The 27,431-nt window shown below is 42.6% G+C and overlaps 1 protein-coding gene across 1 annotated transcript in view; it reads left to right on the plus strand.

Moving 5' to 3' along the window:
- Window positions 1-27,431, plus strand: part of PTPRU (protein tyrosine phosphatase receptor type U) — a 144,491-nt gene that overhangs the window by 73,070 nt on the left and 43,990 nt on the right. Inside the window, exons 2-13 of the mRNA XM_040424364.1 lie at window positions 5,018-5,137; window positions 5,384-5,655; window positions 18,934-19,015; window positions 19,106-19,221; window positions 19,762-19,936; window positions 20,210-20,503; window positions 20,747-21,040; window positions 22,498-22,607; window positions 24,809-25,010; window positions 25,451-25,553; window positions 26,367-26,640; window positions 26,763-26,799. Of these exons, the coding sequence (XP_040280298.1) occupies window positions 5,018-5,137; window positions 5,384-5,655; window positions 18,934-19,015; window positions 19,106-19,221; window positions 19,762-19,936; window positions 20,210-20,503; window positions 20,747-21,040; window positions 22,498-22,607; window positions 24,809-25,010; window positions 25,451-25,553; window positions 26,367-26,640; window positions 26,763-26,799 (2,079 nt within the window). The remainder of the gene's footprint in view (window positions 1-5,017; window positions 5,138-5,383; window positions 5,656-18,933; window positions 19,016-19,105; window positions 19,222-19,761; window positions 19,937-20,209; window positions 20,504-20,746; window positions 21,041-22,497; window positions 22,608-24,808; window positions 25,011-25,450; window positions 25,554-26,366; window positions 26,641-26,762; window positions 26,800-27,431) is intronic.

Below are 27,431 nucleotides of genomic sequence, written 5' to 3' on the forward strand. Positions count from 1 at the left end.
AGGTATGTGCTGGTCCCAAGTACTGATATGCAAAGGAGCCTCTAGGAACAACAGGGGCATTGCAATTACTCCTAGAGGCTCTGCTCTCTCTGCAACTGATGTGGACTCTCTACTTTGATTGACAGGCCAGGCGTTATGACGTTTACACAGAGGGCATGGCAGCAGCAGGGAGAATAGAGTCTCTAGGTGCGGTGACAATGCCCGTGTTGCTCCTAGAGGCTCATTTGCATATATTAAAACATCAATTTTCTCAGCAACGCAGGCACATATGAATATGGGACCAACACAGATGTCTTCAGCTGCAAGTGCACATGCAACAGGTCATCCAGTTTCATACATACAAATCTGCTGACAGATGCACTTTAACCACCTACTGCCGCACCACTATATACCTCGTGGCTATAGGCTGTTACCTGTAACCTGATGCATAAAAGCATCAGGTTACATTATGAACTGCTACCGCTGCAGATCTGTAACCGTGCTGTTACTGGACAGCTGCACTCACAGTGAAGACTCTGGAGACCAATCAAAGTGGTTACTAGGCATGTGATAACTGTGACAGCCTTTCTGTCATGGTAGGGAACAGTGAGCCCTGTACTCTTGCCTGTCTCTACCTACTTGCATGATCTGTCCTAAACGGCAGCCCGCAACTGGACGGCAGTCCCTTCCTATATATGTGCTGGGCCAGAATCGGGGAGGGTAAAACAGGGGAACAAAATAACAAAAGACTAGTGACAGAATGGCACAGTGTATAAAGACAAAACCAGATAACGTACCATGCCAAAGTCAATACTGGAAAAGTCCAAACTAAAACACAATCAGAACCAGTAACACAAAGTCAGGGTCAGGATACAAGCCAGCAAGCTAGCTTTAGGAACAAACAGTGTGTCAGCATCAGGAACAAACACACGTGTGTCAATCCAGTGGATGAAATCAATCACAGGCAACCTGTGGCTAGCAGGCTGCCTGTTTAATAGGCAGCACTTCCTGGTCATATGACCCATTCAGCGTCACATGACTGATGACATCAGCGCACCTCTGATTGGCTAGCACTTCCTGAACCAGCAAGCCCAGCCTCATTGTCCTGACAACTGAATGTCGGTGAAACTGCCTGCTAAGGAGTGTGCCGTCGGCAGAACGTGATAGTACCCCCCTACTATGAGGGGCAACCGGACCCTTAGCCCAAGGAGCAGGTTTGGCATTAAACTTTTTGTTCAAGTCATTAGCATTTATATTTTTCGCAGCGACCCAAGACCTCTCCTCCGGACCATATTACCTACAATTAACTAGGTACAATGAGCTACGAACCATTCTAGAATCCAGAATCTTGGACACCTCGTACTCCAGTTGACCCAATAGTTCAACTGGAGGAGGAGGAGTCTGCGGTTGCAATATGGGAGGTACATATTTCTTAATCAAACTGTGGTGGAAAACATTATGACTTTTAAAAGAATTAGACAACTTAAGACGAAAGGAAACAGTATTAATAGTTTTATTAATTTCATAAAGACCAATGAAACGAGGAGCAAACTTCCCAGAAGGTACCTTTGGATACTAATTTTTAGTCGATAACCAAACCATATCCCCAACCAAAAAACAAAAGACAAGATTGACCCCCATTATGGATGAAAATAGACAAATTTGCATGGTTATTTAAGGCAAACTTTGCTAGCTTCAAATATGCGCCAGACCCAATCAAATTGATTCTCAGAAATATAGCATCTCAGTCACTCTTCTAAGGCTTGAGTAAGACGTTAAGTCTGATCATTAGATTCAGGATGAAATGCTGAAGAAAATGATAAACTTATTCCCAACATAGAACACAAGGCTCTCCAGAATCTAGAAGCAAATTAGATGCCCCTATCCGACACAATATTCTCTGGGAGACCAAGTAAATGGACAACGTGATCAATAAATAAATGGCCAAAATCATATCATTGGGTAATTTACTCAATGGCATAAAGTGCCACATCTTGCTGAAGTGGTCTACAATTATCCATGCCACTGTTTTTCCTTATGAAGCTGGTAGATTGGTGATAAAATCCATGGACAAGTGGGACCATGGTCTCTTAGGGATGGGTAAAGGACACAGTTCCCCAACAGGATGTGACCTAGGAACTTTAGACCAGGCACAAACATCACAGGAAGAGACATCAGCAGTAATATCCCTAGACATAGTTGGCCACCAAAAATCTCTGGAAATCAATACTTTGGTACTTACGATTCCTGGGTGACCACTTAATACCGAATCGTGACATTTCCCCAGGAGACAGAGGTGAAGATGACTTGGGGCAAACAATTTAACTCCTGGGCAGTTCACAGGGACTAGATCTTTGTTCATGTCAATTTTAGAGATCAAATCAGGCGAGATGGTAGAAATCACGACACCCGCTGGTAAAATAGATTCTGGTTCAGAATCAGGTGGATGGACCACACAGAAGCTTTGAGACAATGCGTCCGCCTCAACGTTTTTAGATCCTGGCCTAAAGGTAATAACAAAGTTAAAATAGGTAAAAAACAAAGCCCACCTTGCCTGCCTGGATTCAGTCATTTGGTAGATTCCAAGTAAGTGAAATTCTTGTGATCCGTAATCACTCTCACTTGATGTTGAGCTCTCTAAAGAAAGTGGCGTCACTCTTCAAAGGCCCACATTATGGCAAGAGCTCCTGATTACCAATGTCATAGTTCTTTTTAACTGGAGAAAATTTTATGACCAAAAAAAAACACATGGCCTGAGATGAGTAAGAGCCTGTGTTCCTTCTAAGAGCTCGGCTTCCACCCCAACCTTAGAAGCATCCACCTCAACTATGAATGGATTGGTTTGGATTAACATAGGTGCACCAAGAAAACATCTTTTTATGGACACAAACGGAGTACCAGCTTCAGGACCCCAGTGACCTAAATCTGCTCTCTTTCTAGTCATGTACGTGAGTGGTTTGACAATTACAGAAACAAATATAATAAATTTACGATAGTAATTAGCAAAACCCAAAACACGCTGAAGGGCCTTGAGGGACATAGGCTGAACCCAATCCACGATTGCCTGGAGGAATCCACCTTAAAGGCCTTAGGAGTAAGGATGTACCCCAAAAATGACACCTCCTTGACCCCAAACACACATATCTATGCCTTAGCATATAACTGGTTCTCCCCCAGAATCTGCTGAACCCATCTAATATGCAAAATACAGTATGTGTTTTCCAGTTAGGAGAATAAATCAGTATATCGTCCAGATAGACTACCATAAATTTCTCGATATACTCTCTGAAGATAAGATTAACTAGAGTTTGAAAAATGGCAGGGGCATTGCTCAATCCATATGGCATAACTAGATATTCAAAATGACCCTCGGGGTGTTAAATGTAGTCTCCCATTTGTCCCTCTCCTTGATACAAATAGCATTGTTTCAAAAACCACTGTGCCCTTAGGATTTAATTAAACAGGCCAGGAATCTAGTGTAGTACCGGTAGATACAGTTTTTTCACTGTAATTTTATTCAACTCTCTATAGTTAATACATGACCTAAGACCCCATCCTTCTTACTCACTTCTAATCCCGCATAGCTTGGCATTCTGGACCGGAGATATATATTTGATGGCACCATGCTGCCAGAACAGATGTCCTACAGTGCCAAAATGTTAGAAGTTCATTCAAAGTGACTATTTTCTAATGTTGACCCCTGATGTATTCATCTTAGGGAAATTGTATACCTTTGGGTTTCTGGGGTAGATATTCAAATTAGCTTTCGTTCCAAAAAGAAAAGAACACTTAACCTATCTGATGCCAGCAGATCTAAAATCCACAAAATTTTCTCATACGTTTGCCAGAAAGGCTGGACTACAGTATTGTCACGGCAGTGTCTCGGTGTGGTGCGCCGCAACACGTTGCCGTGCATGCCGTTGCCAGGGGCAACATGTGGTTATTAGCAGTTGCGTGATCTGCTCCCGTTTCCCCTGTTCCTTCCCTGGCTGGTGCATGAGGGGTTAACCAACTTGCTAAGTGTGATCACTAGGTGCTTCTTATACCTGTGGCTAGAGGCCAGGAGTCAGTTGTACTCCAGCCTTGGTGTGTGCTGGAGTTTTGCTCCTGGTCTGGATTTGCCATCTTCCAGTGTGAGGGCCACCTAGTGGGACATCGATGTCCCCCCGATGTCATCTATGTTATCCCATTGTCTACCATCGCTTCACTACCCTTGCATATGTTTGGTGATGTTTATGTATGGGTAGTTGTTGTCTTGTCTAGTGGTTGTTACATGTCTGGTCAGTTGGTGTCTATAGTCCAGCATGTTTGCTAGAAATGTTCCCTGTGTGTTGTGTCTCCGGAAGGGGTTCTCAGGGTTCCCCGGAGGGGGAACCACTAGTCAGTGTGCAGCTCTGCTGGGGCCGCCATGCATCCTGTCCGCATGGGGGTCCGGTGGCTGTTGTTGCCGCAGCAAGTAAGTGCGAGTTGTTTCTGGACATTTGCCGTTTCTGTAGCTGTGCACTGTTTGTCCCTTCCTTGCTTCTAGGCCGGTCGAGACTCCTGTTCTTCTTTGTCTCAGAAGAACAGGTCGTCTCAGCCATGTCTCTATTCCAGGGATTTTCAAGGTACGAGGTTCCTGTGTATGATCTCTCCTACCATCTGGGTTCACTCATATGGATAGGAGTCAGGGCGAGGATCAGGAGGAGGTGCAATAGGAGGTGACCTGCTCCCTTATCCTGGTCCAGCCCTAGTTTCTATCCCATCTGCTCCCCATTGTACAGTGTGCGGTTTCCCCCACTCCCTACCGTGACAAGTATTCTTCATCCATACTAGTTGGTCTCCCTAATGAAATAGAGCACCCATCCCCCCCCAAAAGTACCTCCAAGGCCACTCAGCTAACTAGGGCAATTTTCTGTTGAGACACTCGGCACTCTTGTCCTTTTTTGAAGTAGTACTGGCTTACACATCTCATTTCCAGTGGAATTACATGTAGGTCGCGCTCTCTTTTGCTCATCTCTACATAATCTATATATTTAGTGACCCCTTTGTCTTACAGCTGGCTGCACATTTGAAGTCCATAGTGAAATTGGCCCATGCGAGGTGACGCAGAGCACACAGGATGACTTTGATTGGCAGTTGGTTCATGACCCCCGTGGAAATCCTGACTTACCCCAAGGTGAGTAACCATTCTCTTTTATCCCATTGTTTTCGTGCTTCATGTAAATATGCCCTTTATTCACATATAATCAATTCTTGTTGTTATTCTTATGTTTGATTACACATTCATCATATTTCTCTCTTTTACAACATATTACCTTTGAAATGTTTGCATTATTATTTCCTCAATGACTTTCATGGACATGTTTTCTTACCATTCTATTATATCATCAGATTCAGAGTTATACATATTTTACCCTTGTAGGTTCTTACCTTTTGGTCAACTCATCAGAACATCTGGCAGGAAAGTGGGCTCACCTCCTCTTTCAGCCATTAAGTGAAAATGATACACACTGCTTGCAGTTCAGTTACCTTTTACACAGCAGAGATGCAAGAGGTCCTGGCACATTACGTGTATATGTGCGAGTCAATGGTGGTCCTTTAGGCACAGCTGTTTGGGAAGTATCAGGACCTCGTGGAAAGCAGTGGCAGCATGCAGAACTTGCTGTTAGCACTTTCTGGCCCAGTGAATACCAGGTAATTAAAAATATGTATTTATACAGATGCTGGTCCTATATGTTGTACACGGGTCCTGCATCTATCAGACATGTATGCCATACATGTCAGTGACACAGAGTTTCTCTGCACGTACTGGTAAAATCACATTATTACAATGAACCATGAACAAATTCAGTGTTTCTCTGAGAGTAAATGCTGTAGGTGACTGTTGGAATTTTTGTAATTGTTGTGTAACCTTTCTCTCCATAGGGAAACATAGAAGTCTAATACCAGTAAGGGCTCATTCAGACGGCCGTATGCTGTCCGCAAAAATACTGATAGCTATCCGTTTTTTTGCGGATCCGCAAAAAAAATGAAACATGTCCTATACTTGTCCGTGAAAATCAGGACATGGCCCCATTGAAGTCTATGGGTCCGCAAAAATACTGAATGCTATCCGTTTTTTTGCGGATCCGCAAAAAAACGGATAGCATTCAGTATTTTTGCGGACAGCATACGGCCGTCTGAATGAGCCCTAATGCTGCAGTTTTACATTGATTTGCAGGTGAACCTTTCTGCATTGGAGCTCTAGCCTAACTCTATCTCTGAATTTAGAACTCTGCTGAATGTCACTGAATATTGATCTGTTCTAAGATGTTCTTTGAATTAGAGATGAGCGAATGTCTTGAAATTAGTTTTGGGTCCTATTCTAACAAATCAGTAAAAAAAATTAGATTTGGGTCCGTATCAGTTCTACCCAAATCAAAAGTGCTCTAATTGGAGTGAAAATTCAAGCTCTTTAATGTGAACATCATTAGTAATTCATGTCAGAATGACACCGACATATGTAGCTATGGGTAAACGGATGGTTGATTCTGTTAACAAACAGCATGTTAAAAAAAACACACTGCGCAGTTGGGTTTATGCTTTTTAAAAATAAAAATATTTTTAAAAATTGTCACTTATTGGGGGCAGATGCCATGCCTGCTGGTGTTTAAACATACACGGTGGTGTCGGAAGAAAACTGTGGATTGTTCTGAACAAATTGTCCAAAGTTATGACTTAATGGGGGTAGATGACTACCCCTATTTATGCATGCTTACAGTAGTATCAGAAGAAGCAGTGGCTTTTTCTAAACTGTTATTGACACACTGAAAAAACACTTAATTGTATACTTCTGTATGGAAGAAAAATTACAACAGTTTTTTGGAGAGAAATACAGGCTCGATTGTACGTCCCCTTGATGCAACCAAACTATACAATGCTATTGATGTACTAACATACGCTTAACCACCTCAGCCCCCAGTGCTTAAACACCCTGAAAGACCAGGCCACTTTTTACACTTCTGACCTACACTACTTTCACCGTTTATTGCTCGGTCATGCAACTTACCACCCAAATGAATTTTACCTCCTTTTCTTCTCACTAATAGAGCTTTCATTTGGTGGTATTTCATTGCTGCTGACATTTTTACTTTTTTTGTTATTAATCGAAATTTAACGATTTTTTTGCAAAAAAATGACATTTTTCACTTTCAGTTGTAAAATTTTGCAAAAAAAACGAGATCCAACGAGATTGCAAAAAAAAAATGTTTGGGTAAAAAAAAAATGGTTTGGGTAAAAGTTATAGCGTTTACAAACTATGGTACAAAAATGTGAATTTCCGCTTTTTGAAGCAGCTCTGACTTTCTGAGCACCTGTCATGTTTCCTGAGGTTCTACAATGCCCAGACAGTACAAACACCCCACAAATGACCCCATTTCTGAAAGTAGACACCCTAAGGTATTCACTGATGGGCATAGTGAGTTCATAGAACTTTTTATTTTTTGTCACAAGTTAGCGGAAAATTATGATTTTTTTTTTTTTTTTTTCTTACAAAGTCTCATATTCCACTAACTTGTGACAAAAAATAAAAAGTTCTATGAACTCACTATGCCCATCAGCGAATACCTTGGGGTCTCTTCTTTCCAAAATGGGGTCACTTGTGGGGTAGTTATACTGCCCTGGCATTCTAGGGGCCCAAATGTGTGGTAAGGAGTTTGAAATCAAATTCTGTAAAAAATGACCTGTGAAATCCGAAAGGTGCTCTTTGGAATATGGGCCCCTTTGCCCACCTAGGCTGCAAAAAATTGTCACACATCTGGTATCTCCGTACTCAGGAGAAGGTGGGGAATGTGTTTTGGGGTGTCATTTTATATATACCCATGCTGGGTGAGAGAAATATCTTGGCAAAAGACAACTTTTCCCATTTTTTTATACAAAGTTGTCATTTGACCAATATATTTATCTCACCCAGCATGGGTATATGTAAAAAGACACCCCAAAACACATTCCTCAACTTCTCCTGAGTACGGGGATACCAGATGTGTGACACTTTTTTGCAGCCTAGGTGGGCAAAGGGGCCCATATTCCAAAGAGCACCTTTCGGATTTCACAGGTCATTTTTTACAGAATTTGATTTCAAACTCCTTACCACACATTTGGGCCCCTAGAATGCCAGGGCAGTATAACTACCCCACAAGTGACCCCATTTTGGAAAGAAGAGACCCCAAGGTATTCGCTGATGGGCATAGTGAGTTCATGGAAGTTTTTATTTTTTGTCACAAGTTTGTGGAATATGAGACTTTGTAAGAAAAAAAAAAAAAAAAAAAAAATCATCATTTTCCACTAACTTGTGACAAAAAATAAAAAATTCTAGGAACTCGCCATGCCCCTCACGGAATACCTTGGGGTGTCTTCTTTCCAAAATGGGGTCACTTGTGGGGTAGTTATACTGCCCTGGCATTCTAGGGGCCCAAATGTGTGGTAAGGAGTTTGAAATCAAATTCAGTAAAAAATGACCAGTGAAATCCGAAAGGTGCTCTTTGGAATATGGGCCCCTTTGCCCACCTAGGCTGCAAAAAAGTGTCACACATCTGGTATCCCCGTACTCAGGAGAAGTTGAGGAATGTGTTTTGGGGTGTCTTTTTACATATACCCATGCTGGGTGAGATAAATATCTTGGTCAAATGACAACTTTGTATAAAAAAATGGGAAAAGTTGTCTTTTGCCAAGATATTTCTCTCACCCAGCATGGGTATATATAAAATGACACCCCAAAATACATTCCCCACCTTCTCCTGAGTACGGAGATACCAGATGTGTGACACTTTTTTGCAGCCTAGGTGGGCAAAGGGGCCCATATTCCAAAGAGCACCTTTCGGATTTCACAGGTCATTTTTTACAGAATTTGATTTCAAACTCCTTACCACACATTTGGGCCCCTAGAATGCCAGGGCAGTATAACCACCCCACAAGTGACCCCATTTTGGAAAGAAGACACCCCAAGGTATTCCGTGAGGGGCATGGCGAGTTCCTAGAATTTTTTATTTTTTGTCACAAGTTAGTGGAAAATGATGATTTTTTTTTTTTTTTTTTCATACGAAGTCTCATATTCCACAAACTTGTGACAAAAAATAAAAACTTCCATGAACTCACTATGCCCATCAGCGAATACCTTGGGGTCTCTTCTTTCCAAAATGGGGTCACTTGTGGGGTAGTTATACTGCCCTGGCATTCTAGGGGCCCAAATGTGTGGTAAGGAGTTTGAAATCAAATTCTGTAAAAAATGACCTGTGAAATCCGAAAGGTGCTCTTTGGAATATGGGCCCCTTTGCCCACCTAGGCTGCAAAAAAGTGTCACACATCTGGTATCCCCGTACTCAGGAGAAGTTGAGGAATGTGTTTTGGGGTGTCTTTTTACATATACCCATGCTGGGTGAGATAAATATCTTGGTCAAATGACAACTTTGTATAAAAAAATGGGAAAAGTTGTCTTTTGCCAAGATATTTCTCTCACCCAGCATGGGTATATATAAAATGACACCCCAAAACACATTCCTCAACTTCTCATGAGTACGGGGATACCAGATGTGTGACACTTTTTTGCAGCCTAGGTGGGCAAAGGGGCCCATATTCCAAAGAGCACCTTTCGGATTTCACAGGTCATTTTTTACAGAATTTGATTTCAAACTCCTTACCACACATTTGGGCCCCTAGAATGCCAGGGCAGTATAACTACCCCACAAGTGACCCCATTTTGGAAAGAAGAGACCCCAAGGTATTCGCTGATGGGCATAGTGAGTTCATGGAAAAAAAAATTTTTTGTCACAAGTTAGTGGAATAGGAGACTTTGTATGAAAAAAAAAAAATAAAAAAAAATCATCATTTTCCACTAACTTGTGACAAAAAATAAAAAATTCTAGGAACTTGCCATGCCCCTCACGGAATACCTTGGGGTGTCTTCTTTCCAAAATGGGGTCACTTGTGGGGTAGTTATACTGCCCTGGCATTTTCCAGGGGCCCTAATGTGTGGTAAGTAGGTAAATGACCTGTGAAATCCGAAAGGTGCTCTTTGGAATGTGGGCCCCTTTGCCCACCTAGGCTGCAAAAAAGTGTCACACATCTGGTATCTCCGTACTCAGGAGAAGGTGGGGAATGTGTTTTGGGGTGTCATTTTACATATACCCATGCTGGGTGAGAGAAATATCTTGGCAAAAGACAACTTTTCCCATTTTTTTTATACAAAGTTGGCATTTGACCAAGATATTTATCTCACCCAGCATGGGTATATGTAAAATGACACCCCAAAACATATTCCCCAACTTCTGCTGAATACGGGGATACCACATGTGTGACACTTTTTTGCAGCCTAGGTGGGCAAAGGTGCCCAAATTCCTTTTAGGAGGGCATTTTTAGACATTTGGATACCAGACTTCTTCTCACGCTTTGGGGCCCCTAAAATGCCAGGGCAGTATAAATACCCCACATGTGACCCCATTTTGGAAAGAAGACACCCCAAGGTATTCAATGAGGGGCATGGCGAGTTCATTGAAAAAAAAAATTTTTGGCACAAGTTAGCGGAAATTGATTTTTTTGATTTTGTTCTCACAAAGTCTCCCTTTCCGCTAACTTGGGACAAAAATTTCAATCTTTCATGGACTCAATATGCCCCTCAGCGAATACCTTGGGGTGTCTTCTTTCCAAAATGGTGTTATTTGTGGGGTGTTTGTACTGCCCTGGCATTTGAGGGTCTCCGCAATCATTACATGTATGCCCAGCATTAGGAGTTTCTGCTATTCTCCTTATATTGAGCATACGGGTAATGAGATTTTTTTTTTCCGTTCAGCCTCTGGGCTGAAAGAAAAAAATGAACGGCACAGATTTCTTCATTCGCATCGATCAATGTGGATGAAAAAATCTCTGCCAAAAAAAGAAAAAGGAGGGGAAAGGCGTCTGCCAGGACATAGGAGCTCCGCCCAACATCCATACCCACTTCAGCTCGTATGCCCTGGCAAACCCGATTTCTCCATTCACATCAATCGATGTGGATGAATAAATCATTGCCGGGATTTTTTTTTTTTATATATACAAAGTGTTTGCCAAAGTATATGAACACCGCCACCTCCTCAGCTCATATGCCTCGGCAAACATATCTTTTACTGCAGAGGAGAAATCTCGTCTTGCAGCGCCGCATACACCGACTTGCGTGTAATCTGACAGCAGCGCAATGCTTCTGTCCGAATGCACATCAGTGCTGCAGCTGGTCGATCGGTTGGTCCACCTGGAAGGTAAAAAAAAACAAAACAAAAAAGAAAAAACCAGGCCGCAAAGCAATAACTTTATTAACTTTAGAACAGAACATATTAACTTTTTTAAACTTTTTTAACTTTTTTACTTACCGGTAATTTTTTTTTTGTTTAGTTTTTTTTACCTTTATAGAACAAACCTCTCCTTCCCCATGGGACAATGTGCAAAGCGCAAATCGCCCAAAGATGTGGCGAAGTACGTTATGCACTTTATCCCAGGTGAAAGGAGAGGTTTGCAGCAGCTGAGAGTAAAAGGGCCCTAATAGCCCTGTGTGCCTGTCCTGTGAGATGCAATCCCTATGCTAAGTGTACCTGTGTGTGGTACTTCCGGAAACACTCTCCATAGCATAGGGCAGGGTGGTCCGGACAGTCAGGACAGACACGACACTCCTGCTACAGACACGACATCTTTTTCGGGGTGACGGTTGGGTTGAGGTACCAGGAACGACACTGGGGAAATGTCGCTCGTGTAGACGGCTAACTACACTGGGGGATGGGGCCACGGAACCTCCTGGGTAAAGGAGGTTCTCGATGATCTCTTCCTGGAATTTGAGGAAAGATCGTGTTCTCCCAGACTTACTGTAGAGAACAAAACTATTGTAGAGCGCCAATTGAATTAAATATACAGACACCTTCTTATACCAGCGTCTGGTTCTGCGGGAAACTAAATACGGAGACAACATCTGGTCATTGAAGTCCACCCCTCCCATGAGCGCATTATAGTCGTGGACACAGAGGGGCTTTTCAATGACACGGGTTGCTCGCTCAATTTGGATTGTCGTGTCTGCGTGAATGGAGGAGAGCATGTAAACGTCACGCTTGTCTCTCCATTTCACCGCGAGCAGTTCTTCGTTACACAAGGCAGCCCTCTCCCCCCTTGCAAGACGGGTGGTTACAAGCCGTTGGGGGAAGCCCACGCGACTAGTTCGCGCGGTGCCACAGGCGCAAATCCGTTCTAGAAACAAATGCCTAAAGAGGGCCACACTTGTGTAAAAATTGTCCACATAAAGATGGTACCCCTTGCCGAATAAGGGTGACACCAAGTCCCAGACTGTCTTCCCACTGCTCCCCAGGTAGTCAGGGCAACCGACCGGCTCCAGGGTCTGATCTTTTCCCTCATAGATCCGAAATTTGTGGGTATAGCCTGTGGCCCTTTCACAGAGCTTATACAATTTGACCCCATACCGGGCACGCTTGCTTGGGATGTACTGTTTGAAGCCAAGGCGCCCGGTAAAATGTATTAGGGACTCGTCTACGCAGATGTTTTGCTCGGGGGTATACAAATCTGCAAATTTCTGGTTGAAATGGTCTATGAGGGGCCGAATTTTGTGGAGCCGGTCAAAAGCTGGGTGGCCTCTGGGACGGGAGGTGGTGTTGTCGCTAAAATGCAGGAAACGGAGGATGGCCTCAAATCGTGCCCTGGACATAGCAGCAGAGAACATGGGCATGTGATGAATCGGGTGCGTTGACCAATATGACCGCAATTCATGCTTTTTTGTCAGGCCCATGTTGAGGAGAAGGCCCAAAAAAAATTTAATTTCGGAAACTTGGACTGGTTTCAACCGGAAAGGCTGGGCATAAAAGCTTCCCGGGTTGGCGGATATAAATTGTGTGGCATACTGGTTGGTCTCTGCCACGACTAAGTCCAAGAGCTCCGCAGTCAAGAACAGCTCAAAAAATCCCATGGCCGAACCGATTTGAGCCGTCTCAACCCGAACTCCAGACTGGGCGGTGAAAGGGGGAACTACAGGTGCGGCTGAAGTTGGTGACTGCCAATCAGGGTTTGCCAGCACCTCAGGGATTCTAGGGGCTCTACGGGCCTGTCTGTGCGGTGGCTGCGACGGGGTAACTAGTGCACGTGCCACCGTACCAGCTTCAACTGCCCTTCTGGTGCTCGCCACGTCACCATGTTGTACGGCAGTGCTGGTACTAGGTCCAGGGAGGGCTGTGCTGCTGGTGTATGCCTCACCACGTGATCCGGCAGCGACAGCCCCACTCTGCTGCTCTTGAAGCGGATCCTGCATAACCTGTGGTCTAGCGTCACGGGGCCGGGTACGCCTGGTGCTGCCAGGGACCTCCACCTCCTCGTCCGAACTTTGGGTCAGAGAGCCACTGCTTTCCACAGGTTCATATTCTGACCCGCTAGATTCGTCAGATGAGGGTTCCCACTCCTCATCCGACTGGGTCAGAATCCTGTAGGCCTCTTCAGAAGAATACCCCCTGTTTGACATTTTGGACTACTAAATTTAGGGGTATTCCCTGAGACTACCCAAGAAAAAAAGCAAACCTGTCTTACAAAGGGGAGGCTAGCGAAGTACCAGAGGCCGCTGCGGTTGATAAAAAATATCAAAACTGATTTTTTTATCGCCGCAGTGCGTGTAAAATGAATGTGCAGTGATCAAAAAATATATATTTTTTGTCACTGCGGTGTGGCGGGCGTGGGTAAACGCACGTGTGGGTCGACCGATCAGGCCTGATCGGGCAAACACTGCGTTTTGGGTGGAGGGCGAACTAAAGTGACACTAATACTATTATAGATCTGACCGTGATCAGTTTTGATCACTTACAGATACTATAAAAGTACAAATGCTGATTAGCGATACGCTATTCAGCGAATAAAAGTGACTGCGGTGCGGTGGGGTGGGCGCTAACTGACGCTAACTACCTAACCAAGGGGCCTAAACTATCCCTAAAACCTAACAGCCAATACTAGTGAAAAAAAAAAAGTGACAGTTTACACTGATCACTTTTTTTCCTTTCACTGGTGATTGACAGGGGCGATCAAAGGGGTGATCAAAGGGTTAATTGGGGTGCAGGGGGGTGATCAGGGGCTACAGTGAAGTGTTTAGTGTACTCACAGTGATGTCTGCTTCTCTGCTGGATCCAACCGACGAAAAGGACCAGCAGAGGAGCAGAGAAGCCATATAACAGATCATATTTACTAATATGATCTGTTATATGGCTTGTGATTGGATTTTTTAAAAATCGCCAGCCTGCCAGCCAATGATCATTGCTGGCAGGCTGGTGACGAACTTGTTCTTTAACTTTTGCCGGCCCGCGATGCGCATGCGCGGGCCGGCTTGGAGCGAAATCTCGCGTCTCGCGAGATGACGCGTATATGCATGACTGTGCGCAGCGCTGCCACCTCCGGAACGCGAATCTGCGTACAGCGGTCCGGAGGTGGTTAATTGCACACATAAATACAGTAGAAAAATTGCAATAGGTTTACAGGTGTTTTGGAAAAAAATATGGGCCTAATTGGAAGTTCCCTGGTTGCGACCAAACTTAACACTGCTATTGATGCACTAAAATACACTTACTTTCACACTTATAAATCGTAGAAAAATTGCAACAGATTTTTGGGAAACAGGAAAAGCAGCAATTGGATGTCCCTTGGCTCTGAGTACACTACACACTGCAGTTAATGCAGTAAAATTTTCCTTAATTGCACACTTATAAATAGTAGAAAAATTGCAACAGGTTTTTGGAAAGAAAAACATGCAATTACACAGCGTATGCAGCACAATACGTCCTGCTGGGAAATCTGCATTTTGCACAATTACAGTATGAACTTTAGAAACTTTGCAACAGTTTTTAGAAAGAAAACAGCTGTCTTTTGCACATAAAACAAAACAGAGTACTGTCTTTTTAAATCATCTTTTTGCAGTGCAGAACTCTAAAAATCAGTTCTGGCTACAGAGACTGTAACTGCCCCTATGATTTCATTAATGATAAAACCTGACTTTCTACCTAGTAATTCAATCTACCTAACTAAATATATCTTCTTCACAATCCCTACACTGTCTCTTCAAAACGATAAAATAGTTGGCTTGTGTGTCTAATTGTTTGTCTGTCAGAGAAATGGCAGACACATCCTATCGTATCAGTGGTGTCTGAACTAACATAGAGCTTGATAGATCAGCCGAAACCCTCCCTCCGATTGGCTGTCAAGCTGGCTATAAAGCATGGTCAGCCAGCACCCCCCCCCCCCTTCCCCCCAGGGTCATGTGATCCTGCATCTTCATCCTCCCTGCAGTTTCCCTTGCAAGTGTATGGAATTTTAAAAGTAAAATGGCAGGCGCCGTTTGCATGAATTATCTGAAGTGAATCACCAAAACTTCAGATTTGTGTGGAAGAAGAATTTTTGGAAAATTTGTGAAGAATCCATTTCATTCAGAATCAGTGTTGAATGATCTATATTTACAAGAAAGCTAAGATTCTCTTTAACCCTGAAGCTAAATGGATTTCTTACTGTATAAAAACAGAACATATTAAGCCAATGTATAAGTTGTGACGCTGTCTTCAATAACCCTGAGTATATCCAAGAACAGTTATGATAATAGAGACCTTAACTTATTGTGACACAGTGAGGGGTTGTGTCTGGCAAGGCAGGTATTTTTTTCCTCCCAGCATGTGCAGCTGGGCTGGTTTCCTGCCAGGTGAGGTCAAATACCGGACCGGAGTTTAAGTGCCGATTCGGGTTTTGGCAGCACCTGGCTGTCCTTAAATAGGCAGCTGGGATCAGCAGAGATGTCTCTTTTTTGGGATCTGAGGCTTTGTGCTGTGCTGGAGGGCTGAGAGCCACACGCTGGGGAAACAGACCTCTAAAGCCTGCTGTGGACTACTGGAGGCAAAACTGCCAGAAAGGTGACTTGTGTTATATGAATTTTCCAGTGTGTGTGAATTAACACCAAGACTGCAAAGTTACGTGCTGTTTTGTGCAGTTGCCTCAAGTGTGAATAAACACTGATGTTTTGAGTTAAGAACTTGTATTTTGCCTCTGTGCTGCGCCCGCTTACCCTATCTACCAGAGCGAAACCCCACACTATGTAATAATATGTGAATGTAGCCATTATTTCTCTCACATTCCTTTCTAACGTCTCTACATTATGAAGTGTAACCTTGAAGCTGTGCTAGACTATAGATAGTCATCTTTAGGTTACATGCTGTCTGCATTCTTGTATCATTTGCACAGAATAGATCTAGATTATGTTAAAAGATTGTACAAAATATTTATTTTACTGATGAATTTTCCCATATTTAATGGAATTTGGAGGTTGAAGGGAACCTATCACCATAAAATTCAGATCAGTCTGTAGGCAGCATGTTATAGAGCAGAAGGAGCTCAGCAGATTGATATATAGTTTAAAGGGGTTGCCCGAGTTATGAAAAAACAACAACATATAGCACTGTAAATCTGATGGTCAGCAATACATAACTAAGCTAAGCAAGTTTTAGGCAAAAAAATTATATTTCCTAATTTCCTTGGTTTTCTTCTGGTCCTTTGTTTACCTGTAATAACAACAATCTCTGCCCCTCCCCTTGCTCTGCAAAAGGAAGTAAATAAGTCTGCCCTGAGTGACATGTCTGACTGCTGGGATACTCAGCAGCATGTTGTATGTGTAGGACTACAAGTCCCAGCTGTACAATGACACTGCTGATACACACAGGATCTTCCCCCTACCTGTTCTTGTGCAATGCTCTGCAGAACTAGTCTAGTCTGTCAGCTCCTGTGCCCAACATTTGTCTCCTCACTGCCTGCAGCTACTCAGTAAAGCCTTTAGCCCTGAGTCTGTGCTGATGAAAGGGTTAACGTTTTTCCTGAAGAATCCAGGGAGAGCAGATGGCAGTGCAGGGGGGCGTGGCCAGCACAGTGACGCTTTGTGTACAGACACAGACCTGCTCCTCAGGCTTGTGCAGGAAACATCATCATAGCAGGGAGAGAAGCCGACATCACAGGTCATGTGACCCTCAGTGAAATCTGGGAAAGCAGCAACTGCAGATAAAGTAAGTGCATGGTAAAGCCTTTACATTTGATTAGTTAGAACTAAAAAAATAACTTGGACAACCCCTTTAATGGGAAAAGATTCAATACATTTGTAATAAAATGTATTAATCTTTCTCTGCTTAGGGGCCATGTCAGTGGTCCAATCAGGAATATAAAGGTATAAATTACTGAAGTTTTGCAGATTTTTTTTCCCCCTATAAAACTGTCAATCTGCTCAGATCCTTCTGCTCTACAGCATTCTGCCAGCAGATTGCACTGAGCTCCTCCTACTCTGTAAACTGCTGCCTGGAGATGGGACAGCAGGTTTGAGGTGACAGGTTCCATTTAATGAAAATTCTCCCTTGTGAAAACAGTGAAAAATCCTCAGGGAATATCAACTCCTAGCAAGATATTGAATATATTTCCAATTAGGTTTACAATTAGCAACAATTTGGTTGGAGCTGTGACTCTCTTCCTCTCCCTCTCCTCTCCGACTTGACTACCAGTTATAATGTTATCTGCTAGTGAAAGGTGAACATCTCCCAAGTAATGTTCTTCATTCACCAGCAGAAGCAGATTCTTTATAGACCATACACACTATCTAAACTGTCAGAGGTTGAGACCTGGGAGATGAACCAAGTTTTTGGAGGTATTAACCCCCTAAAAACTCATTGTGTATGCCCTGCTACTGTGCATGTGTCTTGTATTGCAGTGCAATCCTGTTCCTTTAAAGGGGTTCTCCGGGAATTAAACAAATTGTAATACTTAAATATTGCTTTATTATAAATATGTTCCCAAATACCTTTCATTAGTTATAATGGCTTGTTTCTTCTAGGGAGCAATCATCAGGGGAAATAAAATGGCTGCCGTCCTATTAGTACACACAAAACTTGTCCTAATCACACAGCGGCACAAGTTACTTCACAACACTGAGCTAAAGAGCTGCCTCATCCTCCTCTCTGCTCTGTTTGTCACTATACAGCTGATAAGATCATCAGCTTAATCTTTGTAAGAATGGAGGTCATGAGGAGACATGAAGTACAGAGGGGAGGGTGTGGATAATGAGCAGCAGCTATTATATTCAGTCTCCATTACCACAGTCTGTCCTGTCCATCCTCTCTGTACTTCATGTCTCCTCATGAACTCCATTCCTACAGAAATTCAGCTAAAGACCTTATCATCTGTATTCAGGATCATAACCCCTGACAAGCAGAGCAGAGAGGAGGATGAGGCAGCTTTTTAGCTCAGTGTTGTGAAGTAACTTGTCCTGCTGTGTAATTAGGACAGATTTTGTATGTACTAACAGGATGGCGCCCATTTTGTTCCCCCTGATGATTGCTCCCTAGACAACATGAGCCATTATGAATAATGAAAGGTATTTGGGAATATATTTATTATAAAGTAATATTTAAGTATTTTCATTTTCTAAATTCCTGGAGAACCCCTTTAAGCGAAGATCCTTCATGAACCAGATGCCATAATAATGGTGTAACACTGGGCAACTCTCAACTTATTTATGCCATAAATAAACAACATTCTGAATCTCAAACAAGCAGTACATGATAGTAGACTAGCAAAAGAGCTAGTATGCAGAGCCACCAGAACCATAATAATTACCTTGTGCATGGTGTTACTGAGCTGACAACATGAGCAGAGATGAACAGTTGGACACACTGCTGCTACAGTATGAATTACTTACTAGTATATTGTTGATACAGTGACTGAGACATACATTGCTTTACAGCACTTTTCTCTGCATTATTTGTGAGTAATACTTGCAGTGACTTTTTTGTGAAGCCCTAAGTAGACAAAAGTTGATTGTCCAATATGCCATGTACGTCTATGGAGTTTCATTATTCTGTTATTCTCTGCTTAAATTGGGCACCCTGGTATTTCATATCTAAGTTCTTCTTTATATTGTAGGTGCTGTTTGAGGCTGAGGCGTCAGGAACTCCCTTAGGCTACATCGCACTGGATGATATTCTTCTTCTTAGTTACCCCTGTAGTGAGTAATTCAAAATGTGACTCATTGGTCTTTTATTAACTATAGAGTTGTATATGAAAGAAATCTCATTAACCACTTCCTTTCTCACAGCTCAGGCTCCCCACTTCTCCCGGCTTGGGGAGGTGGAAGTTAACGCTGGGCAGAATGCCACATTTCAGTGCCCTGCCGCTGGCAGGGCAAATGAGGGCGAGACCTTCTTACTGCAGGTGAGAAGCTTCATGTGATTCTTCTCTCTTATGAATACTGAATTGAATGGGGCATACAGATGGCAGGTGTTTAAATGGGATGGCATGAAGCCAATTAGAGAGTGTGGCGTCTGAATCAGAAAATGTTGAAGGGATGGCCATAGTTATTGTATCGGTGATACAATTCCTCAGCATGTCTACTTCATTGTGCCTTTTCAGCTGCATGGACGACTTTTCTGTGCAATGCAGATGAACAGAATGTAGGAAGGATATGACAGTATAAGGTTTCTATGGTTACATCTTGAACAAATGATAGTTTGGACTGATAGTTTAACTTCAGCATAATTAGTGATTGGAAGGCTCCTGGAAAATGAGTTGGTTCTGTGTCAAAGGCATGTGATGGCTTATATTCATTCATAAACAAAGTAATCACATTCATTCACAAGCAGGAAAGTACGACGTAAGACACTTGTCTCAGCTGAATACGTTTTTTGTGAACATTGCTGTAGTAAGATGTAGCCTGATTGGTTCTAATCATCTGAATTTATTGTTGGATTACAGAGGCAAAATGGAGGCATCACATCTTCAGGGGTAATTCAACATGTCAGTCACTGGCGGCTCTTGGCCTCTTTCCAGCTAATTGAAGCTGGGAGAGATGATCAGGACCTGTATCGCTGCGTGAGTCGCTCCATTTATGGCGCAGGAGTGTCTAACTTTGCCGAGCTTGTGGTGAAAGGTGAGAGCTGCTAGTATTTTTCCTTCATTACTTAGTGTTACAGATATCACATTCAGTGTGGATTATATATATATATATTTTTCATTTTGCGCCACCATCTGTTTCTCATTTAAATAAAATGCTGATGAGACAGAAATTCCCACCTTTGGCAATCAAATTCTATAACGAATGCATGCGCATTAAAATTAAATATTTAAAATCTATAAAGCATTCAAATTTTCTTTAAATCACTTTGCTCCGTATGCTAACTTATTACTATTGAATGTCACACAGAACCACCAACACCCATTGCTCCACCTCAACTGCTAAGGGCTGGTCCCACCTATCTGGTTGTGCAACTAAACACTCGCTCCATAACTGGCGATGGGCCCATTGTGCGCAGAGAAATTGAGTACCGCGTGAGCGGCGGAACCTGGCGAGAAAGGCATGCTGTCACATCACACACATATAAACTATGGCACTTGGACCCTGATTCACAATATCACCTGTCTGTGTTACTTACTCGGCCTGGTGAGGGAGGCACTGGGAGACCTGGGCCCGCACTCATCAGCAGGACAAAGTGTGCAGGTAGGAGTCCTTATGAAGATGATGTATGTAAAATATTAAAGGACCGATAGGCAGCAGTTTAATTGTATTGATGAGATGCACTTAGTAACATCAATCTGAAGACCAATAAAACAGTAAAGAATTTGCATGTTATAGCTTCTGGAGTCTATAGTACCATATAAAATCTGAGTAGGACCCAAATTCATCTATAGCTAAGAGTTTAGGCAACTCCATAACGGTCTGTCACTTTTGTTCTTCTTGCAGAACCCATGAGAGCACCTAAAGGACTCTCATGCACAGCAGAGCAACCGCGCCAGCTGACTCTGCACTGGGAAGCAGTTGGCTTTAATATCACTCGCTGTCACACCTACTCGGTGACGCTGTGTTACCAGTATGAATCCAGTACTTTGCAAGACTGTGTAACAGTGGAGGGTGGAGCTAGTCATTATACCCTTCGAGCGCTCCCTCCATACAGTGCTGTCCACTGTCGCCTTGTTTTATCCAACCCTGAGGGTCGGAAGGAGGGCAAGGAAGTTACTTGCTATACACAGGAAGATGGTATGTATGATCAGTTAGATTTACCTTCTGGTTTTCCTACTGTTAAAACCACTGTTGTTTGACTGGAAAGGTTCTTAGGTAAACCCTATAAAGGAGTTGTCCAAGTTAAAATAATACATCCGCGGCAGTGGTATGTGATAAATTAGCAAACAAAGTCATACTTACCACTCTACTATCCTGCCAGTTCCAGTGATGCACTCTCATCCTCCCCATCTGTGGTTTGAATTTTCCATGCACACCATGTTATCACTGCAGCCAATCACTGGCCACAGCTTTTATGTGCCATATTATGCAGAGGCCAGTGATTGGCTGCACATTGACCTGTGAGCACGAAATATCACAGCTGCAGCCAAGAAGGTGAGGTCAGTGCTGCAGGACTGGAAGCAGCAGAGGAAAGGAGTGGTAAGAATGACTTCTTTTGTTATTTTATCACATTTCCTGCTGCTGGGATATTTATATTTAACTTAGACAACTGCAGTAAAGGGATCTGTACAGACCAAGAAGTGGCGCCTATTATTAGGCTTAGTGGCCAGTGTGAAAACTGCAGTAAAGGGATCTGTACAGACCAAGAAGTGGTGCCTATTATTAGGCTTAGTGGCCAGTGTGAAAACTGCAGGATTTTATGTTTTTTGTTTAAATATAGTTATTGACATGGAAAATTTAAAATAACATCATCAAAAATTCTTTAAAAATATGTTAAACATAAAAACATGATTTAAACAATAGTTGATTTTCAGATGACACATTCCGTTTAAGCTATCTGTTAAAACCTATTAGAAATGGTGTCTATAAAGTGCCTTATGTAATAGGTTTTACAAATTATTAACATAGTAACATAGTACATAAGGCCGAAAAAAGTCATTTGTCCATCCAGTTCGGCCTGTCATCCTGCAAGTTGATCCAGAGGAAAGCAAAAAAAAAAACAACCCTGTGAGGTAGAAGCCAATTTTCCCCACTTTAGGGGAATAAAAAATTCCTTCCCGACTCCAATCAGGCAATCAGAATAACTCCCTGGATCAACGACCCATCTCTAGTAGCTATAGCCTGTAATATTATTACACTCCAGAAATACATCCAGGCCCCTCTTGAATTCCTTTATTGTACTCACCATCACCACCTCCTCAGGCAGAGAGTTCCATAGTCTCACTGCTCTTACCGTAAAGAATCCTCTTCTATGTTTGTGTACAAACCTTCTTTGCATTCAGAAAATAGTAATAGCGTATTTGCACCAATCTCATCCCATACCACTTACATTCCTGCCACTCCAATCCTCAACACCGCTGCAGCTGATGTCACTAATTCTATGCTATATTACTAGATTAAATTATTAGGGTTTTTGTAACAGTATTGAAATCACCATGTTGAATGTGTGTCTAGTAATATAATCCCAGTTTCAAGTTTGTTATCCCTCAGAAATTATTATCAGTAAGTGTGCTTGTTTTTGCTTTATTGCTCAGTACCTGGGGGAATTGCTTCAGAGTCCTTGGTGCTCACTCCACTGGACGATGCTATTCTACTTTCCTGGGATGAACCTGCTGAACCCAATGGTATCCTTACCCAATATGAGGTAGGAATACACAAATAATATGACCTATGTATGTTTCTGTTTTAAAATATCAGTATTACTAATTGTGAAAACCTGAAACTAGTTTTGACCTTCTTCAGCTCATTAAAGGGAACCTGTCTCCTTGAAAATGCGATGTAAGCTACAGGCAGTATGTTATAGAGCAGGAGGAGCTGAGCAGATTGATATATAGTTTTATGGGAAAATATTCAGTAAAATGTCTAATTTGGCCCACCAGCAGCCTGTCATAATATATGAACAGGACTGGTTACCACCATTTGCAGAGCTGCTTAGGTGTGTGAGGGGGCAGGGCCTCATTACACTCTACACTGCTCTACAATAGACGATCCTGTCTATGATATGCCATTATGGCTGAGCAGCCTGACAGGAACACTCACCAATATGTACAGTGAGGAACAGAAGTATTTGAACACCCTGCGATTTTGCAAGTTCTCCCACTTAGAAATCATGGAGGGGTGTGAAATTTACATTGTAGGTGCATTCCCACTCTGAGAGACAGAATAAAAAAAAGAAAAATTCTGGAAATCACATTGTATGATTTTTAAAGAATTTGTTTGTCTTGCACTGCTGAACATAGAAAATCTGTGTTAATATTTGGTACAGAAGCCTTTGTTTGCAATTACAGAGGTCAAACGTTTCCTGTAGTTCTTGACCAGGTTTGCACACACTGCAACAGGGATTTTGGCCCACTCCTCCACACAGATCTCCTCTAGATCTGTCAGGTTTCGGGTCTGTCGCTGAGCAACACAGAGTTTCAGCTCCCTCCAAAGATGTTCTATTGGATTTAGGTCTGGAGACTGGCTAGGCCACTCCAGAACTTTGATATGCTTCTTACGGAGCCACTCCTTGGTTATCCTGGCTGTGTGCTTCAGGTCGTTGTCATGTTGGAAGACCCAGCCACGACCCATCTTAAATGCTCTGACTGAGGGAAGGAGGTTGTTGTTTAAAATGTTACAATAAATGGCCCCATTCATCGTCTCCTTAATACAGTGCAGTCGTCCTGTCCCCTTCGCAGAAAAGCACTCCCAAAGCATGATGTTACCACCCCCATGCTTCACAGTAAGGATGGTGTTCTTGGGATGCAACTCATCCTTTTTCCTCCAAACACGACGAGTGAAGTTTAGACCAAAAAGTTCTACTTTGGTCTCATCTGACCACATGACTTTCTCCCATGCCTCCTCTAGATCATCCAGATGGTCATTGGCAAACTTCAGACTGGCCTGGACATGTGATGACTTGAGCAGGGGAACCTTCCGTGCAATGCATGATTTAAAACCATGACGGCATAGTGTTCTACCGACAGTGACCTTTGCAAGACAAATACATTCTTAAAAAATCATACAATGTGATTTCCTGAATTTATTTTTTAATTCTGTCTCAGAGTGGGAATGCACCTAAATGTGACTTTCAGACCCCTCCATGATTTCTAAGTGGGAGAACTTGCAAAATCGCAGGGTGTTCAACTACTTCTGTAGTATATGCAAGTACCAGAACGTAATGTTTAGTGAGGCCCCGTCCCCTCAGACCCAAGCAGCTCTGTAAGTGATGGAAACCAGTCCTGCTCACATTCTGAAACAGGTTGCTAGCAGCCATCATTCCCAGAGAACCCCTTAAAGTTAACTTGTATTACTGCCACTTAGGCTTTTCATGTGCTGCTGGTACTGTGGCATTTCTCACTCACAGGCTCTAATTGTAATACCTCGGTACCTTCCTGACCTATGCCAGAAGCATCCTCTTTTGGCATACATCGGTAGAATTGGAACTTGTGAATGCTCAGTATGTACTGGGAACTTTCCTGCCTTGTGAACTAAGGCTGGCATTGTGTTTTCAGGAACAGTCTTAGGCTACGTCCACACTAGCGTTTAGAATTCCGCTCACCGCTGGCGCTCGCTGGATCTCATTCAATGTAATGGGAGACGCCGGATTTCTGCCATGGATGCCAGCATTCTGCCTGACAAAATCCGGCTGCATGTATCCCAGAAACAGAATACCGGAATTCTAAACACTAGTGTAGACGTATCCCAACTATTTGTGGCTGAGATAACTACTGTATCTGGATCTATAAACTGTTTAGGTAATTCTTCGCTGTAATCTCTTTTAGATAGCTTTCTTGCCATCTCTCTATAACAAAATTGACTTCTAAGATTAGTTTACCCATCACTACCTCTTTATCATCTTTGCAGCTTAGTTATCAAATCATTGAGTCTTCAGACCCTGGGGTGAGCGTTCCAGGACCACGCTCAACTATATGTAAGCCTCCTAATGCAACTTCCCACCTTCTTACCAACTTGCACCCAGGAACCACCTACCTGCTGAGTGTACGGGCACGTAATAGCAAAGGCTATGGACAGAGTGCACTTACTGAGCTCACCACTAACATTTCAGGTAACAATTTATAACCAGTGAGAGAGTTTTGTACTAAATTTGTTATCTAGTCTTTGGGAGGTACTGAACTATAGAGGCTCAGTGACGCAGGGCCTACATACTTGAGGGGACCGAAAAAACTGTGGTATTATACAAGAAGAATGAATAGATGTGATAGCATGTTATGATAATTAAAAAGTAATGCACTAACTGTAGATATATCACTTTACAGATTTATACTTTTATATTGTACATTTATCTTACACAGCAAGAATTAATTACATGCAGTGCCAGGGTCGACGGGGCCCTGGATCTGATCTTTTACCAGAATCCAGGAGCTTCACATATGCCTCAGCCTTTATACTGGGAATTCTACATAGACATCACTGTGCATTATAAAAGGTGTTTTCATCAATTTCTGGGAGTGTTAACATTTTTTTACTTACTTTTATATTCCCCAGCTCCTGCATTTGACTATAGAGACTTACCTGCTCCAATTGCTGAGACAGATCATACTATCACTGTTCTCTTAAGGCCTGCACAAGGAAGAGGATCCCCTGTGAGGTTAGTTTCCTGGTGATATATGTAATATATTTTTATTGCAGCTGTGGTGATGGGAAGGGCATATTTGTGCCTCAACAAGATTTAGTTTAAAAGTGGCTACTAATTCATTGCTTCGGTTGTAGTAGAAGTTCTCTATATTCCTGCCTATTCCTTGTAGCATTCACAAGAATATTTCCTATATAATATAAATCATTACAATCATTGCAGCTTTCACAGACAGTGTTTCCCTTGTGTTTGCCCATTAAATAGGGGATGATGATTTCCCATAGCAGTCCTCAGGACAACGGGCCTCTGATAAATGAGTGCCTGTTGGACTGCTGTGGGCAACATTCCCTTTACAGTATTTCATTTGTTTCCAATATTTCTTTTTCAAGCAGTTTTAGGATTCATTCACAGAGGGCAATGATCGGAATTAACAGTTTGCTCCCAATCATTGCCCACATGTTTAAACTACATTTACATGCTACAATCATCCACTCTGTATGGGGATGAATGATTGCTGCTACGATTGTTCATCCCCATATAGATTCACATCCTTGTTTACACAGGGGGGGGTTCTGCTCCTGGCAAACAATTATTTTACATGCCGCATAAACTGGATTTCCCAAAAACTGAGCATTTTGCTTGTCTGTTGAATAATTGTTGGCACATTTACATGGGACAGTTATTAGAAATGAGCGTTCACATGCAAGTTAATTCCTGACAATTGGCCCAATACTGGGAGCATGCAAACGGATCTTTACTGTACTTTGAATATAAAATTGAGGCATAAATGCAAAAGTCATGTCTACCTTGTTATTTTCCATGTATCAGCTTTTACCAGGTACTGGTTGAAGGAGAAAGTTCCAGTCGAGCTAAACGTGAACTTGCAATTCCTGGCTGTTTCCCTGGGGCTGGTGGTTATGAGGAGGCGGAGATGGAAGGTGCTACCAGCTATGTGGGAGCAGAACTTCCGCCAAGTGACTTGCCTCGAGATACCACCTTCATAGTTGGGGATAATCGCAGTTACGGAGGGTACTGGAATCCACCCTTGGATCCTCGAAAGGGCTATCTTATCTACCTGCAGGCAGCCAGCCATCATCGTGGGGTAAGATTTTCAGAGCTGGGTACATTCACTTTTATGGACTACGTTGTGTGAGACATTTAATGGTTATTCTAGGGATGGCAAGGGGGAAAAGCTTACTAAAAACTATCTTTTATTCCTCCTAGGAAACACGGCTAAATTGCGTTAGGATTGCCAGGAAAGGTACAAACTTAAATGAGTCTGTGTTCTTTTACATGTAATTAAATTTAACACCATTCATTCATTTATGCTTTCCTTTCATTATCTCTAATCCTATGTGCATATATGTAACTTCTTCTACAATAATAAACGCTCTCCAGTGCTATGACTTTAGAAAGTAAAAAAGGTACTCCCATCTGGAACATCTATCCACAGACCGAGTAACTGTACTTTGCTCCATTTTGAAGTGATTGGAGGGCTGCTCATGGTCAACACATCTCTATTCATGTGCTGGCCCCATTCTTGAAATAGGAGTGGGTCCCAGAGGTGAGACTTCATCTATCGGACATTCATGGCATATCCTGTGGATCTGCCATAAATGTTTCAGATGGGAATATCCCCTTAACCCCACTAGTTTTCTATTCTGTATGATTTGCAACCCTTCTGTCCATAGTCTGACAGTCAATTCTTAAAGGGGTTGTCCAAGTTACTAAAAAAAAAAAGTGCACAGAGCCACTAAATGTGATAAAAATAAAAAAGAAGGTATGCTCACCAGGTAACCCCCCACTGCTTCAAGCACCGCTCTGTTATTTCCCTCAGGCTTTTCTCACTTGGCTGCAGCAGTCACGTGGTATATACAATATGTTATTTCTGCA

Source organism: Bufo bufo, chromosome 3 (genome assembly GCF_905171765.1).
Source record: "Bufo bufo chromosome 3, aBufBuf1.1, whole genome shotgun sequence".
In the NCBI taxonomy this organism is placed as follows: domain Eukaryota; kingdom Metazoa; phylum Chordata; class Amphibia; order Anura; family Bufonidae; genus Bufo; species Bufo bufo.